This window comes from Echeneis naucrates, chromosome 1 (assembly GCF_900963305.1).
Source record: "Echeneis naucrates chromosome 1, fEcheNa1.1, whole genome shotgun sequence".
Classification (NCBI taxonomy): domain Eukaryota; kingdom Metazoa; phylum Chordata; class Actinopteri; order Carangiformes; family Echeneidae; genus Echeneis; species Echeneis naucrates.
This window is the reverse complement of record NC_042511.1, coordinates 11,671,018-11,687,854: the sequence shown is the minus strand read 5'-3', so window position 1 is coordinate 11,687,854 and position 16,837 is coordinate 11,671,018. Positions and strand designations below refer to the sequence as shown.

The 16,837-nt window shown below is 41.6% G+C and overlaps 2 protein-coding genes across 5 annotated transcripts; one reads left to right on the top strand and one right to left on the bottom strand.

Annotated features, from left to right (window-relative positions):
• Positions 1 to 2,612: 2,612 nt before the first annotated feature.
• On the bottom strand, positions 2,613 to 8,545 carry dnajb1b (DnaJ heat shock protein family (Hsp40) member B1b). The gene is made up of 5 exons (XM_029502318.1): positions 8,385 to 8,545; positions 8,090 to 8,212; positions 5,228 to 5,705; positions 3,292 to 3,893; positions 2,613 to 3,189 (listed from the first exon to the last, which is right to left on the bottom strand). Exons 3-5 carry the CDS (start codon positions 5,436 to 5,438, stop codon positions 2,956 to 2,958), a joined length of 1,047 nt encoding a protein of 348 aa, XP_029358178.1. The 5' UTR covers positions 5,439 to 5,705; positions 8,090 to 8,212; positions 8,385 to 8,545; the 3' UTR covers positions 2,613 to 2,955.
• On the top strand, positions 7,290 to 16,412 carry tecrb (trans-2,3-enoyl-CoA reductase b). 4 transcript variants are annotated; one of them, XM_029502109.1, is made up of 12 exons: positions 7,290 to 7,510; positions 10,614 to 10,664; positions 13,614 to 13,665; positions 13,783 to 13,827; positions 13,946 to 14,049; positions 14,276 to 14,391; positions 14,680 to 14,785; positions 14,935 to 15,013; positions 15,113 to 15,156; positions 15,277 to 15,334; positions 15,605 to 15,693; positions 15,917 to 16,412. In XM_029502109.1, exons 1-12 carry the CDS (start codon positions 7,496 to 7,498, stop codon positions 16,088 to 16,090), a joined length of 933 nt encoding a protein of 310 aa, XP_029357969.1. In that variant the 5' UTR covers positions 7,290 to 7,495; the 3' UTR covers positions 16,091 to 16,412. The 4 variants fall into 4 exon arrangements, with proteins under 4 accessions (XP_029357969.1, XP_029358054.1, XP_029357804.1 ...); XM_029502194.1 differs by having other exon boundaries at positions 7,295 to 7,510; positions 14,935 to 15,007; XM_029501944.1 differs by lacking the exon at positions 7,290 to 7,510 and having other exon boundaries at positions 10,288 to 10,664.
• The last annotated feature ends 425 nt before the right edge of the window (positions 16,413 to 16,837 follow it).

The window sequence follows — 16,837 nt, the reverse complement described above, 5'->3', positions numbered from 1 at the left end:
ATGGGTTAACTTTCCATAAAGAAAGTTTAACAGAGCCTGCTAGCCCGACTCTGCCAGACACTAACAAATCCCCCTTCCAGCATGTCTGAAGCAGTAATATAATTCACACTAAAATTCCCAGTTCCTTTCAGACAAAGCTGTGTAACTATTTCCCCTTTATGCTGCAGCCTTTATGTTAGGCTGGGCTAACCAGATGCTGTAGTTTCATAGAGAACAGAATTGAGTAAGTACAATGAAATGCATGGACTCGTGTCCGACTATGTTTGATTCTCTTAATAAAGGCATTTGCACGTTTGAACAATTTCACAAATTCACAAAGTCAAATGCAACCAGAGACGGGACCTCACCAGAGACTAGACCAGACCAGACCAGAGGTGGGACCCCTGCAGAGAATAGAGACTAGACAACACACCAGACCCCCCACTCCAGAGACAAGATCTACCCAGAGACTAACCAGAGACGGGACCTAACAGAGACTAGAATGTAACTCAGTTGCACCATGCAAGAGGTTTTTCATTTCCACATATTTAGTCTAGAAACAAAACACTGGTTCAGTTTTTCATTTTAATAGCTTCAATCTAATACATATTTAGGCTTACGGAAGTTATCAAAGTTAATTTTACATCATATCCTTTACATGCAGTGAGCTGTTCATTCCAATGGCTGTCACCACACCCTTTGTTAATTCTTTCAACATTTCATCATGACGTTTCTGTTGAGTAAACTATTACAATGGATTTTGAAAGAAAAATATATTTTGTATGCCATTGAGAGCACCTGTCTGCTTAATAAAAAGTCACATTTGATATTACATATATATATGCACATACATGTAATGTATATATGCACACGCAGACACACAAAAGCTCACCTGAGAAGCAACAAAACATGACAGCACAAAGATTCTTCATTCCTTATCTAGGTGAAAAAATATCAGAGAAAAATACAGAAATCTGCTAAAGTTCCCGAACACATGAGCACCCGGAAGATGTAGAAAAGTTACAAAGATGTTGCTTGTTTTTATCCAGACTGTGTGATCAGTGGTTCAGCTTCGCTATGCCTCTTTAACAAATTGTTTCTAACCGAGAATTCGCGGTATAATGTAGATCTGCAGTCCCTTTCGCCCCGCTCTGAAGATCCATCTAATTTTTTGTGATACAGTATGAGCCCCTCAGTGTTTACAGTATGTTTATTGTTCACGGTCTTCCCCCCTGCATGCCTCAGTGCATCTTCAAGACAAGAAGCTGCAGGGCAATATAAAACTCAACAAGTGGTCTGCTGATTGTGTCATGGGTATCAGCAGACAGCCTGATGGCTTTTTCATAAAGCAAAGCATACTTTTGTCAACAAATCAGGCTCATTTTGCTTTATATAGATTTAAGTTTGATTTAAGTTAGGATGGAAACCTGAAGGCTCAGTATTACTGATTTTAGGTTTTCAAACAGCATTAGACCTCACCTCACACATCAGAGAGTGCATTTGGTTTTCCAGTATTAAAATCTTCTAAAAAGGTGCCCAACATAATGCAGAAATGAACAGGTTTACAGCCAAGTTGAAACATTTAATAAATTACACTCAGCCAGCTGCCTTTGTAGTATTATTTTGTTATTGATGTTAGACCTAACTAGAAACTCCTGTTTCAGAAACTACAACCCTCTTTAGTCTACTGGCTCTCTCTATATGTACATTTATTGTCTGAATTGTCTTCTCACAGATTATCTGTGATCATTAAGATAGACTGAGCAGTGTGAGTTAAGTGTTTTCAGTTAAGTTCACAAACTGAATAATACTAAAAGAAATTATGTCAAGCTACTATTACATGGCATAAACTATCAGTTTTGACATAAAACAGAAGATTTAGAGTCCCACAAGTGTATTTATGAAACAGAGTCTATAAACTGCATGTTCTCCCTCCATGTACTCAGGTTTCCTCCCACTGTCAGAAGCCATGCATGTTTGGGTGTCTGTAGGTCTGAGTGTGCCTGAGTGGTTGTTGGTTTCTGTCTCTGTATGTCGGCCCTGTGATGGTAACCTGTCCAGTGTGTATCTGCCCTCACCTGGAGCATTGGATGGGATTGGCTTCAGAATCCCTGTGACCTGAAAACAGATAACTATTAAAGCAAAAGGCATTATGTCAGGATTGTGAAATCACAGTGGAGCTCAGTACAGAAATGGCATGAACGATCGCCTGTAGCTAATAAAGTAATGGAGGAAATAAGTGTGACGAAATGGCAGAAATTCACCCACTGCAGAGAAAATGTGAGTAAATATATTCCAAATTGATTTTACTTGAGTTTAACTCCATGCTTGTAAATGGAGGAGAGATACTAACAATTATTATTAAGTTGAAAGTCACTGTTAAAAGCCCTTTGAGCAATTAATTTTACTTTACTACTACCTATGGTTGGAAATTCTGTACGGTAATAAGTTTGGCCTTTTGCTACAACATCAGTTCCCCAACAACGGTTTCTCCGGATTGTTGGTATAAAATATAAAATCTTTCATTGTGTCCTGAAAGAAAAGGTTTCTCAGTGTCGGAATCTTTTCTCCATCAGATTGCACTTAAAGTGCAACTGATCAATCATTACGCAATTAAATACGAAAACATCTTTGTAAAACAGAGCCTTTATTACCAACAAAAATTCCCACAGAATAAAGCATGTTATATATTATTATACACTTTTCTCATCAAAATATAATCTATTAAGTAAACCAAATACTAGAAAGCATAGTTCATATTTACATTCTAGCACTGTGAAAATGCACTCATTCATAATGAGCATTTTCCCCTGTTGTTATTTACACTTTGGGTGATTGTGTACACGCAGGAGGATTTATACCAGGAGTCTGGCCTTGTGTGTTCAGTGTTATTTTAACCTCCACATGAACATCCATGCAATGATTGACAAAATAAAAGTGTTGGCAGTGTTATCAAGTCCTGACATTTTGTCTTGCTCAAGATCGAGGGAGGACCTGAGCGATGGTGTCCCGTGCACTCTGACTGAGCCTTTCTGGGAACTTGACCTCGTAGTCCACAATTAGGTCACCTCGACGATCAGGTCTTTTGTGATAAGGCAGCCCCTCACCACTGACCCGCCGCTTCATCCCTGGATGCACGATATCTGTTGTCGACACGGTTACTGTTCTACCTTCCAGTGTGGGTGCATTGACTATGCAGCCACATAAGGCCTGATGGAAGTGAAAACAGAGAAGATCCCATCAGTTAAGATCATAAATTGCAAGACTTTATAGAACTATTAAGTTACCAAGTGAGTACCAATGTTAACTTACATCTCTTAGTGAAATCTTGGCTGTGTAAATGATGTCAGAACCGTTACGCTTAAACACGGGATGTTGCTTGTCTTTCAATACAAAGACCACATCAGCTGGAATGTTTCTTGGAGTTTCGTCCCCCTCCTTAGGAAATGTAATTTTGGTGCCCTCCTTCCATCCTTTCTTTATCTGCACCTCAAGGATTTTATCTTCTGTCCTTACAGTTTGCCCATCAGGGTTTAGTCTTTTACGAGAGATCTTCATTTTCTTGATGCAACCTGACAGAACTTCCTCCAAGGTCACTGGCAGATCACGGACTATTGGGGGGTCCTGCTGCTTCTTCACAATGCTACTGTGGCCACCCATTCCTCCCATACCAGTGCTGAAGGAGCGGGGGAACCCACCCATTCCCCCACCCCCCATCCCAAAGCGAGCAAATGGGTCATCGGTGTCCATGTCCTCATCCATGCCCCCGTTGCGGCCACCAAAGAACTGTTCGAAAGGGTTACGTCCACCAAAGAACTCTGCGAAGATGGCATGAGGGTCGCCCTGGAAGGTGTAGCTGAAAGTACCAGGACCACCACCGCTGCCTCCTCCTGAGGGTCCTCCGCCTTTCAGACCTTAGTGAAAGAAACAATCTGTTAGATTAGTAATCACAAAAAAGGAGTGAATCTTTGTGCGTTGTACATCCCCATAATGTGTTCTTTTTATTTGTACAGGCAGATGGCTGTAATTCATGAGGAACACATGAATTTACTTAACATAAAGTCCGATCTAATATTCAAAAATGCATTTCTGTACCTATAGTTTATCACATGTCATGTTTGAAATTAGTGCTGAGGTAAAATGTAGCAATGCTATGATCAGTAATTCAACATTCATTTTGGGATCTTCCACGTTAGTTACCTCTATGTCCCCACCAAAAAAGCTAAATAAATAGAAGCTAGTTTTTCAAAATAATCTTGTGAAGTTAACTTAAAGGCGCGCATTTTTATTATGTTTTGATGCAAAAAAAAATAAATCACGTTTATCAATTGTCATACAGCTAATGACAAGAACCGCAGCAGAGCTTACTACCAGCCGTACCCTCCATGCCACTGCTCCCAATGGGACAACAAATCAATCCAGACTACACCGAAATGAATGCAGTACTTTTAACGATGTTAACTCTGCCGTTCAGGCAGCAGGAAATAATGAGCACTCCCAACTCCACTGTGTACTGACACCACCTTAACAGATGTTACACGGACCTGTGAAACCTTGAACTGGCAGCTGCTACGGTGTTTGTCAGCCAGAGAGTCACTGATCATCGGACTGTTTGGAGGAAACATTCTTATCAAAGTAACACCCAGGATTCATACAGAGAATAAAGGCGATTTCGTTATTCATATATATATATATGATGTGTGTGTGTGTGTGTGTGTGTGTGTGACCTGCACTGTTTAATAGTGATGTCGATGTGAAAACACGTGCCGTGTTGATTCTAAATGTACTGTTGCCGTGGTAACCCATCCGCTGACGTACTGAGGACTTTTCTTCCATCCAATCAAAAGTTTAGCTCTCAAGTTAAAACCGGAAGTTTATCTAAAGCTGGAGACTCTCATCTACTTACACATTTAAGGAGAGGGTGAAGATGCGACATGTATAGAAAATGCTTACTTTAAATTTGAATAAAAGGAGATTTTAAAAAGTATTTAATTGTGGTGTTTCCCCGCTCCTTTCTGTTCTTACCACAGCCATCTCGCCTCGCCTTTTCTGGCCCAACCGCCAGTCCGGGCTGACTGACAGCGGAGCTGGGACCGCCATGACGTGCACAGTAGTCAACACTTATGTTTCGGCCCGTCCACGTCTTCACGTTTTGTTTAAGTCCCCCCCCCAAAAAAAAAAACCTCCACCATTGTCAAATTAACCCACCCAAATAATTGCTCAGTGGAATTAGTTTGAAAAATCTTACCTTCTTCACCAAAGCGATCATAAATGTCCTTTTTCTGTGGGTCACTCAAAACGTCGTAAGCTTCAGCAACCTCTTTGAATTTCTCCTCGGCCCCCGGTGACTTGTTTTTGTCGGGGTGAAAGCGCAGCGCCTGCTTACGGTAAGCTTTCTTTATATCGTCCTCTGACGCTCCTTTCTTGATTCCCAAAATGTCGTAGTAATCTTTCCCCATTTCGAGCACGCAGTGCCTCGTCCGGGTGAGTGTGAAAGCTGCTCAGGAGCCGAGCTCGCCCGTCGGTCGGTGGTCCGCCTTCTCCCCGGGTATTTTCTTTTAAAGGCCGTGGAAACTTCCAGAGGTTTCCACAGAAAGCCTGAACTGTCTCAACTGTGACGGGCGGCGGAGACACGCCCACAAGGCGCGGCGCCCCGCGCTGCCTTCAGGCGCAATCGGAGATAGCACTATTCATGATCACACGGGGGCTCCTCTTCGCCTAAAAAACTGCAAAAAAACAAACAAACAAAAAAAAAAAGCACAAAAAAGTTGTCTTCGTGAGGTGAGCCAACATGTATTACCACCATGAATTTTACTGTGCGTGCTTTCTGCGGAGAGACGAAAAGGCACTGCTCCTATGGACCATGCTGACAGACTGGCCTCTATCGGATCCGAACACAAGCAAAAAACAACGAATGCAACAAACAACGGATAAACTACAATCGACAAAATAAACTATTGTTATTGCGCAATCTAAGGAGGAAAAAAAAACTGCAACAAAAGTAACCAAACTCATTGGCCTTTCCCACAGCAGTGGGAATGTGGATTGGCTGCTGGCAGCAGCTTCTGTTTTGCCTGGCCTTGGCCCAGATTGGAGACAACTAAATCCCCTGCATACTGTCGGAGGCGCGCAACAGGGACATGTATGGCTGAACACTGTTCCACTTGAGGGTCAAGGTCACACAGAATAATCTCATATATTTCACTGTGTTTCCACATTCACCACACTCTCCTGTAAACTTAGATCACTATGACATAACATTTGAAAGTAATTTTAGTGAGAGCATTTTGGTTGCAAAGGAAGAAACAGGGAATTAAACGTGTACCTTGGCACACATATTTTGTTCAGTTGTTTTTGCATGGATTGGATTGTGTAACGCAACAAGAAAACAAATTAAATCAAAATTAAATGCTGTGCTTGTTCTTGAAGGCACCGCTTTAGCTGACTCTACAAAATGCCTGTCTGCCATAGATGTGTTGTGACAGGTAAAACCTGCAGTATTACATTGTAAGTGTTCTTAGAAGTTACTGGGAACAGAAGGAGAAGAAAACCTTGAATGAGTCACACACTTTTAAGACACATACTTTGGGTAATTCTACATGGAAAGAAGAGCAAGGGAAAAAAAGAATAGTAATAAATCAATTTGCAAGGGATGGTCCCATGTGTCAAATGAAACAGAACCAGTTTTTCAATTGTTGGGAGATGTGATGGCAGTTCATTTCTTACTACCCACGTGAGAAGCCCTGAGGACCCACCCAAGTCAGTACACTTTTTTTTCTTCTTTTTTTTGGGGGGGGGCGGGGGGGTGGAGCGCTAACAAAACCCCTTTCAGTATTTCAGTACGTTTAACATCCCTAACAATTGTTTATTCCTTAGGGTGTCCCAGTGAGAGTCCTGTATATGTACATATTGAGTGAAAAACCAGAGGGACATATATTCTGCCAGTGGCAGAATATTGATATATTGGTGACATATAGCCTGGCCTTTTATAGAGAAAGGGTGATGGAAATATGAACAAAAAACAAATGTGCAAATATATCATTCTGTATTTAGTTCTTATTTTTGTCTTTGCAATGTGCTGTTTTGTTATTATGTTACTGTGTGTGTGTATTATTTTTGTAGAAAGGCTTACACAAAGGGACACAACAGTGGTCACAAGAATAAAATGTGACAGTTAAAAAATGTAGTTGTAGAATAAAACCAAGAGAAAGAAAGCTTGGGATTCAGACTAAACAAACTGTCTCGTTTCTGTCGCTTCTTTATTAAACAAAAATGTGGTCGGACCTGTGAACATGAAAAAATCCTCTTTGCCTCGACCTCTTCGTTTCCTCAAATTTCATTGGACGACGTCTGGCTTGGAGCGTATTGGTGTGATTTTTTCACCCATTCTGATTGGCTGAGAAAGGCTCACAGGGCCCGCCCACCGTGACCTCAGCAGCGGTACATCACTCCTCTGATTGGACGCTGCTCCGTCACTCATCCGTGGCATTAAGGAAGGGGGCTGCAAACTGCCAAGATGAAGCACTACGAGGTGAGTAGTGATCGTGAAATTGAACCCTGAATGGGGCTCTGTATGGAGCTAGCATTTATTATGTCAGACCGACTCAGAAAATCAGTGGGAACCCTCCGAGTGATAACTGCTCCAGAAGAGTCAGATGTGGAGCTGAAACACGGACATTTGGGGCGGCATGCTGCAGCTCCACCGCCTGTCACGGGCTGTGGTGGCCTCCTGTACAGGGCAGCTGATTGAAACGCATTGACCATTTACTATTATCCCGGAAAGTTAAAGATGCCCCCACATATGTGTTGATTTATACTTGCGCCTTTTATTGGTGCTTGGTCAGCCGTGTGTAAGATAGAGGCTTATCTCTCTGAGTAGCACAAAGCTCAAACATCTCTGGCTGGAGTGACTCATGGCGTTTTTTTTTTTTTGTTTTTTTTTTTTTAATCTTGTTGTTACCTAATAATGCCGATGAAAAGTCAAGTGCGCAAACTAAATCAATCAAACCCTCATGGCTTTGGTGTGATTCTTAAATCAGTCACTCCCCCCTTGGGAAGTGTTGTAAGTACATATTGGTATAAAAAAAAACTAGAAACTTATGCTACTTACCCACTGTGTTACTTTCTCTGGCACCTAAAAACCCATCAGACAGGATCTGGAGCAGTCTGACAGAAACTGACCCAACCAGCAGTTGCTCCCCGTGCCCTCCTCTATGTCGACAGCTCTGCGCAGCTAAGCCACATTAAAATATGATGTGATCAGAGGCTGAAGAACAAAGCTGATGAAAATATAATCAAAATGATGAATACACTCTTAAATTTGAACTCCAATTTGTAACAAATTAAATTGTTATACTTTTTAAACCCTCAATCAACATTGTGAATGAAATCATTACTTAACTCACCTCTGTGGTGATGTTCTTTGATGCATTTCACACCGGTTAACCTGTAAGCTTTTGAAAGCTACTGTGTGACTATTAGAGTTACGATTTATCAAAATGATCCAATTTTAAAATAAAACCAGGCCAACCAAATCAATACCACTGACCACAGATCATCAGTATATTTGGAAACACAAATTTAGGTAGACATTAACCCAAAATACAACACAGTAGAAGTTTTTGACTTTGCAGTGAACGGGGTCCAAAGGTTTTTACGCAAGTGAGATGATGAAAGTATTATTCAATACTTACAGTATTGGCTTCAACAGGTATGCAAATGGAAGTCACAAATGGGTGTGGCCTATGACTGGCAACCATGATCAGTGTAGACTATGTTGGAAACCCTCACATGGCTGCAAACAAATGCCGTCTGAGATCACTTCTAATGCATCCTACACGCAAGAGATCAAGTTAAAGTTGACCAGGAATACACAATAAAGCTAAATAATAATTTTGTCATAGTTCACAATGTTGATAATATGCTTGAATGAAAATGAAGGTATTTTTCATTCAGATAAATTGACCAGTTTGTTCACAGTTTCGTTGCACTTACAGCAGATAGCACCAGAGAGCTGCATTACTTCCACAGTGATTTGCCTTACTGTTGCATTGACTAATCATCACTCTCTGACAGTGCGTGCAACCAATTAAGCATTTCCAAGTTGCCCAATAAACTCTAAACACAAACAAACTCTAAACATTTAAAAAAGTGCTCTCTTACCTTCAGACAGGAGGTGCAGTTAAACTAGTGAAGAAGTTGTCCAAGGTCACAATAAACCCTTATTTTACTCCGTGTTGTTCTCACCCCAGTGTCCATTACCGTGATAGTCTATGACTGCCAGACAGAGACTTTATATAGAAGAGTAGGGGGAGGTACAGTGGCAGTGGGTATGCCTGGCACCTCGAAGACCCACTGGGTTTATTTCCCCTATGTCTCAACTGCAGTGTCATGTGTCCTGCTACATGAAGGTTTCCTTTGCACAGCAATTTGGCAGCCCATTTTATTATTAGTTTTAAGTTTTAAAAATTGCAAATGAATCTAAATACATTCCATCTTCACCTGTAGGATAAAATTTAGAAATGCATGCATTCATTCAGTCAAGTTTCTAAATAGAAAATTACACTGCGACTTGTGAATAAATGTCTTTCATTCATAATGGGGAATTACACCCCGTCTCTCACAGAGTCTAGAGGAGGGGTGGGGGTGGGAGCTGGCTTCACGAAGGGGCATTCCCCAAGTTAAGCCCTCAGCATTATCATCCCTTGGTGGCAGGAAAGGGCAACTCCCCATCTGTTTGGTAAAAACGCATTGTAGAATTTATGGGTGTGTGAGTCCCTGAAGTGGATCTTACAGGTTTGTAATGAAACAAACCAAACAAACAGACCAGTCACCAACACACATAGTAGCTGATTGATTGACATTGTATTGTGAACAAAAGACTCGAGTGAGAGGGCTGGTGATGCAGATGAAGCAGCAGACATTTTTATTTAAGGGTTTGAGCAGGAGGAGGGTCAAAGAAGGAAAGAAAAGCTACTGTTCTTCTTAATACCTTCCTTCCTTTTTCCCCACTTAGCCGGGGTAGATAGGTGTCAGTGGCCCTCAGTTGTCTTTTTTTAGGGAGGGGTTATATTTCAAATCCAAGTAACTGCGGCGCTAATATAAGGTCGTCAAGTGCTCTAGAAGCTTCCGTCATACACAGATGATCTACAGTGGACAGTTTGCAAGAGGGACACTGGTCATTCCTTCATATGGAACTGTGCCCACACATGTGGTATATGTCTGCGCTCCAGGGGTCGGCTGGCAGTTAAATAAAGCAGCGTGCCAGAAGTGGAGGAATGAGAGAGGGGCAAAGAGGGAGGGAGAGTGAGAGAATGAGAGGAGAGGAAGAAGAGGGAGGGGCAGACGAGCAGGAGGCAGGGAGACAGATTTATTTCCACAGCTGAGTGCTACCCCTCTCTTGGTGTGGAGCTGAGACAGTCAAGAGGTGAAGAGTGACAAGAGGAACCAAGAAGAAGAGTGAAAGGAATACAGAGTGAGGGAGGAGGACTGTGGACATGGATGCCCTAGCACTAGAGGCTACCAGCGGTAAAAAGCTGGCTAATGGCGCAGCAATGGTTCCCCCTTTGCCAGCTCAAGGTCCCGTCAAACGCAAACCTGCTAAAAAAGCTAAAAAGGCTGTTGTTTTCTTTGAGGTGGAGATACTGGATGCCAAAACAAAGGACAAGCTCTGCTTCCTGGATAAGGTAAGAACTTATTTCTTCTCTTCGTTTATTCATCACAAATTATACCTTTTTATTCAATTTAAGTCCTGCAGCAATAACTTCATCTCCATTACAAGTCTTTTCAAAGACCGCATTCAATTACTGTTGTGCCTGAATATTTTCATAAATGCAATGGGAGCACCAAGTTTGGCCCTGTACTACTGCAAAGCGCCTGCATGCATGTGCGTCAGGCATTTTCTAGCCCTTACTGTCAGTGGGTGTGTAGCTGTGTGAGTGTAAGTCTCAGTGCTAATGAGATCACTTTCACACATATAACACAACACCGCTGGGTTCAGTTGTCTTAGTAAGGAAGTGGGTCTTTGACACACACAGATACAGACACAAGCACAGGAATCAAAGTGACAGCCCTGAAGCAAAAGTTGCACTTGTGAAGGTTGGAGATTTAACGGATGGATCTGACAATACATGGCATTACAACTCCACCAATATTTTTGTGATATTGTGGGAGCTGCACCTGTTTTTTTTCCTACTACAGCACTTTGGAGAGAGTGGGCACAAAGTGTGTGTACGTTTCTTTGTGATCATAAGAGCGTATATTATCTAATCATGTTACCTCATTTGTGACAGCCAGGTTACATTGGCCTTCAGCAGCAGGTTGTGTCCAGTCCTGCTTGTTGGTGTGGTGCAGAATACTGCCGGTAGGAGGTATGAAGGATATCTCCTTCCATACATTAACCAGACACCAACCACAAGCCTGGAAACTGGACAGATTCCTGCTTTTGAAATTTAGCTCCAAGTGTCTAGAAGGAATTAAATATGCTCTATTGTTGCCCAGGATCTTTGGAGAATTGACTTTGTTGTGTCATATATTCATGTATTTGTGTAAACAGACACTAAAATGTGTCATGTAACTGTTATAGTCGAGATCAGTGTCCAATTTTTGTCGTGAGATTTTTCTCAGCTGAAGAGCAGAGATGGATTAAAGGAAAAAAACAGACTTGGTGGAGTGCATTTAGATTCAGATGAAAAGGGAATTGCATGGTTAAACATTGAGAGAAGAGGCTCTCTACTGACATGCTCATGGTGAAGAATCTAACATGAAAACAAGTCTGAATTCGAAGTTTGGGGCATCACAAGACTACAGATCCTTGTGTTCTAAATGGCAACACAAAAACATAATGTTTCATGAAAACTTAGAAAGGTGCTTAAAGAGCACTGACCTCCATCAAGGCTAAACTCAAACAATTTTATTTTTCATTTGTATTAATTTATCCAGATCCACATCTAAATTGAATGAGTTGCTCACTGCCCTGGCCACTCTCTTGAAAAAACGTCTTTACTTTTTGTTAGGTGGAGCAAAATGGGAGTCTTTTCTTTTTTTTTATGCCTTGTGACCAGGTTAGGTGTTTCACACTTAATTTGGCAGATATATACGAGCTGACTTTTCACCTGGGTGTACTGAAGAAAGTGTGTTTTCAAAAGTAGATCTTTGAAGGTAATGCTGACAGATTTAGCAGAGATTTAACATCAGTGGAAGCTGAACTTAGTTTTCACTTCACTTCCTCTGTTGAACCTATGGTACTTAACCATCAAGAAAGTTTTGCGTTATAGTTATTTGGCTAATGTGATCCTGACCAATGGCCTAATATGTTTACATTTGGTACTAAAGGGTTTCACTATTGGATTTGCCATGTTCATCTTGATGGGATGTTTAAGCCTAAAGTTTTATCAGGTATATCTAGGGTGCACTTGGCCTTCACTTTGTTATTTTAGTCTTACAGGGCTTTAGTCTGTTAGCGCTCAGTGCTGTCTCATTAGGAGGGTTTAGTGTATTGCAGGTGTGAGGACTGTTGGTGTATTGAGTTGCGTTAGCCATGTTTACAGTGGTGTTACCGAGACTGCGCCTCAAGACTCCAACACATAAGGTGCCATCCTTATTATACCCTGATGGTGGCTTAGTAGTGTTTCCACGGTAAGGGCATCTACAATCTTAACACCTTTGATGAGGCTGTTGGCACACATGACCGTTTATAGATCTGGTTCTGGACAGATGCTCCTTTTGGGGGCTGGATTCTTAAAGTAGCAGGGTCAGTATGGAATGTACAAAATGGAAAGACCAGCCATCCCAATACTTAATGAAGCCTGTAGTAAGAGAGGAGGGAAAGAGGGGTCAAAGAGTGGTGGTTTCTCAATGATGTCATCCTGCTCAAAATGGCACGTGGTCTTTGGCCCACGTGAGCAGGGGCTAGGTCATGTAGTGTTGCATTTCTTCAGCGTCTCTGCATGGACCACATGGTCTGTGAGAAAGTACAATTGAAGAGCAATCACAGAATATAAATTGGCTAATCCTGTTTATAATTTCTCATTGTTCTGCCATAAATAGTGTGTGTGTGGGGGGGGGGGGGTGTTTTGCAACCTTTGTTACCATCTAATAAAGATGAAACATGAATGAAATTTGTCCTTGTTAATTAATTTGTCCTTGTTAATTAATGCAGAGTGCCTTGTGTCGCATGTTCCATAAGTGTCAGTGTGACTGCTTTTGGTATACATTAAACATGAGCATCTCAGCTCTGCTTGTCCAACCCAGCCAGGAAATAATAGGCCTCGTGCTAAATTGTTATGAGAAACCTGTCACTGAAGTCACAAGTGTTGAAGGATTGAGAGAAATCGGATGCAGATGTCTTAGCTTCTATGATGGTGTCGATGTGCAGAGGGTTATTTGGGGTAGTTAGGCTTTTGTTGGCAACCTGGAAGAAGGTCATGTACTTTCAGTGTTGTTATGTGCGTGTCCTTTTGTCGAGGTTCTCTGAAACCTTACTACCAGCTGTTAAACAGCCCCACATCCATGTGGTGTGTGGGCACAGCCAGAGCTAAATATATAACTAATCTCCATCATCAATGGAAAACAAGGTTATCATCTGTGCGTGTGTGTGTGCGCGCCTTGACTTATTATTGTGGTGTTATTTGTAGGTCGAGCCAAATGCTACTATTGGGGAGATCAAGTCTATGTTCCACAAGAGCCGTAAGTGCCATTTCACTGTAGACAACTCAAATCTCAAAAATTTGATTTGTGATCAAGGAACTCTTGAGAAACACTTATCATGTGACAAATTTATCTTTTTTTTTTTTTTTTTTTAAGATCCTCAGTGGTATCCAGCCAGACAGTCCATTCGCCTCGACCCCAGTAAGTTGGTTCAAGCGTGACGGTTTCTCAGTATAACTCAGAGAAATGTAGGGCTGGTTCTCTCTACAATTAGATCCTAATTCCAGAGGGCATAAATGTGAATCTTTTTGATTTTCAGAGGGGAAGTCACTTAAGGATGAAGATGTTTTGCAGCATCTTCCTGTGGGAACTACAGCAACCTTCTACTTCAGAGATCTGGGAGCTCAGATCAGCTGGGTCACGGTGAGTACGACACAGAGGCATCCATAGATGGGAAACTATGTCAGATGCGGTCCTGACAAACCCACATACATCAGAGTGCGAACTGGATGAAGCAGAGTTATATTGAGATTTCCCACTGGGTTAAACGAGAGCTGAAGTTTCCTCCTGATCCGGAGGTTAATTGGCTGTGGTAAAGTTCACTCTTAGTGTTTAACTGACTCACCCTGTCCTATTATCTTCCTGACAGGTCTTTTTGACGGAGTATACAGGCCCTTTGGTCATCTATCTGATGTTCTACTTCAGGGTTCCCTTCATCTACGCACCCAAATACGATTTTACCACCAGTAAACATTGGGTGGTACAGTAAGTGTCTCAATAAACCCTCACTAAAACAGAATACATATCATTTCCACCAGTGGTTTGGTCAAGTATCTCTTTATATTTTTTTATATTATATTTATTTAATCTATTCAACAAATAACCGCTTTTCCCAAAAAGGTCAAAATATTTCATTGAGCCCTGGATGTTTCATATCAGTCATCATCAATATCTAAACAGACATAAGAGGATATAATTGCTGCATTGTTCTGGTTGGCAGGATGCCCTGTGGCGGGCTCCTCTTTCTAATTCAGGGGTCTCTGCTTTTTCCAGTCTCGCCTGTATGTGTCACTCCTTCCACTACGTTAAGAGACTGCTGGAGACGCTGTTCGTCCATCGCTTCTCTCATGGAACAATGCCATTACGCAACATCTTTAAGGTGAGACATTGTCCTACGCTAACTCTTGCCCCACATCAATACGTCTGAAGATGAGTTGTTTGGTGTGTAAAATAAAAGGTGAAAAAGTCTATCTCTACCACCACAAAGAAGTCTGGCAGACAACAGCCCTGCCGCTTTATCTGTTTCAGAACTGTACATACTACTGGGGCTTTGCAGCATGGATGGCCTATTACATCAACCACCCTTTGTATACGCCACCTAGTGAGTGTACGCAAAGCACACACACACCAATCACAGAGTTTACTGTGCCGGTGTACTGTTGTAACTTACTTGAATCATACGTTCTGTAATTTTGTCTTGTTGCAGTCTATGGGGAGCAACAGATAAGACTGGCCCTCATCATATTCCTGGTAAGACTTGTTTAATGTGTCACTTACTTCCTTTCAAATGGCATTCTCAGATACCAGCCCTGACTTTAACACACACTCAGAAATAAATTCACTTATATGAAGTGATTGTTTTGATTTCAGTTCTGTCAGATCGGGAACTTTTCCATTCACATTGCTCTCCGGAACCTCCGTCCGCCAGGTACTCACGCACGCACACACCTTTCACTGACTGAATGTTAAGCTCATTTTATGTAATGTTCTCATTAGCTATTTTCAGGCCAATACTAATCGTCAATTAAATATTTATTTGGGTTCTTTTCAAAAGACCCTGAAAACATGATTTCTAGTAGTATTTCTCTCATGTTAAACTGGGTTCAGATCTCTTCAGTGGTTGGTATGTTTTTATCATTTAGCTAAAATGTAAACACTGAAAGAAGTGGGTGGCTCGTTTTTATCTATCTTCATCCAGGCTCTAAGACCAGGAAGATTCCCTATCCAACCAAGAATCCCTTCACCTGGATCTTCCTGCTTGTCTCCTGTCCCAATTACACCTATGAGGTAGCATTTTTTTTTTTTTCGTGATATTCATCCCTTCAAAATAGAGCAGGGAAAAGCCAAAGTTTTTCGAAGAGTCAATAATACCAACTGAGCAGCTTAGGAAATGAGTCCACCTCGTTTATCAAATGTGGCTGCATCTTTTTGCTACTTACTGAACACTGCAGGATTATCTGGTGCTGCCCTCTGCTGTTATCAGTCTGTGCCTAACACTCTCCTGTTGCAGCTGGGCTCCTGGCTTGGCTTCACTGTCATGACGCAGTGCCTGCCGGTGGCTTTCTTCACCTTGGTGGGCTTCATCCAGATGACCGTCTGGGCAAAGGGGAAGCACCGCAGCTATCTGAAGGAGTTCCGTGACTACCCACCACTCCGCTCACCCATCCTGCCGTTCATCCTGTAGAGGACTATTGTACTTATACAGCTCTCCCCGCTTGTAGCAGTCAAGTACTCACTGCCCTAGCTGAAGGGGTGCAGCCCCTCCTACACCTTTTTTGCCTGCAAACTCTACAGTAGCACTGACTAGATTGACTGATGGAACCAAATCCTTTAATTGTTCTCTCCCTCCGTCTTCCTTGTCTTGTTAATTGAAAATATAAAACACTACACTTGTGCTACTTTTGTTTTTTTAAATCGACCCCACCCCATCAAAAAAAAAAAAAAAAATCCACCCTGATTAGCTGCTTAATATGCATTGGTGCTCTCAGAGCAGTTTCCTCCTTAAAGACACACAGTGAATAATGAAAGACGTCCAACCACTTTTACGTCAACTCATACTATTCATGCATTCAGTTTTGATATCCAGTACTCTGAGACCATGGCAGCATTTAATGTTTGTGGCGTGATTTAAGTAATTTATTAAAAAATGGTAAACCAAAAGCATTTGTTGTTGTTTTTTTTTTTTTTTTTGTAGTTCTGTGATTCTTAGATTTGAATCAATGTCTGTCAAGGAAAAGGATATTTTTGGTTTTATCAAAGTTTTGTGCCAGGGAGCTTCAAGTTTTGTGCCACGAGTTAAGATTTCTCTCTCCACTTAGTTATAAAGAGATATCCAGGAATGAGAATGGCATGAATAGTGGAAACATTCAACATGAAGAGATTCACCCTGAGGAAAACAACTGGTCTGTACAGGCATGAATAATCAGTTTCA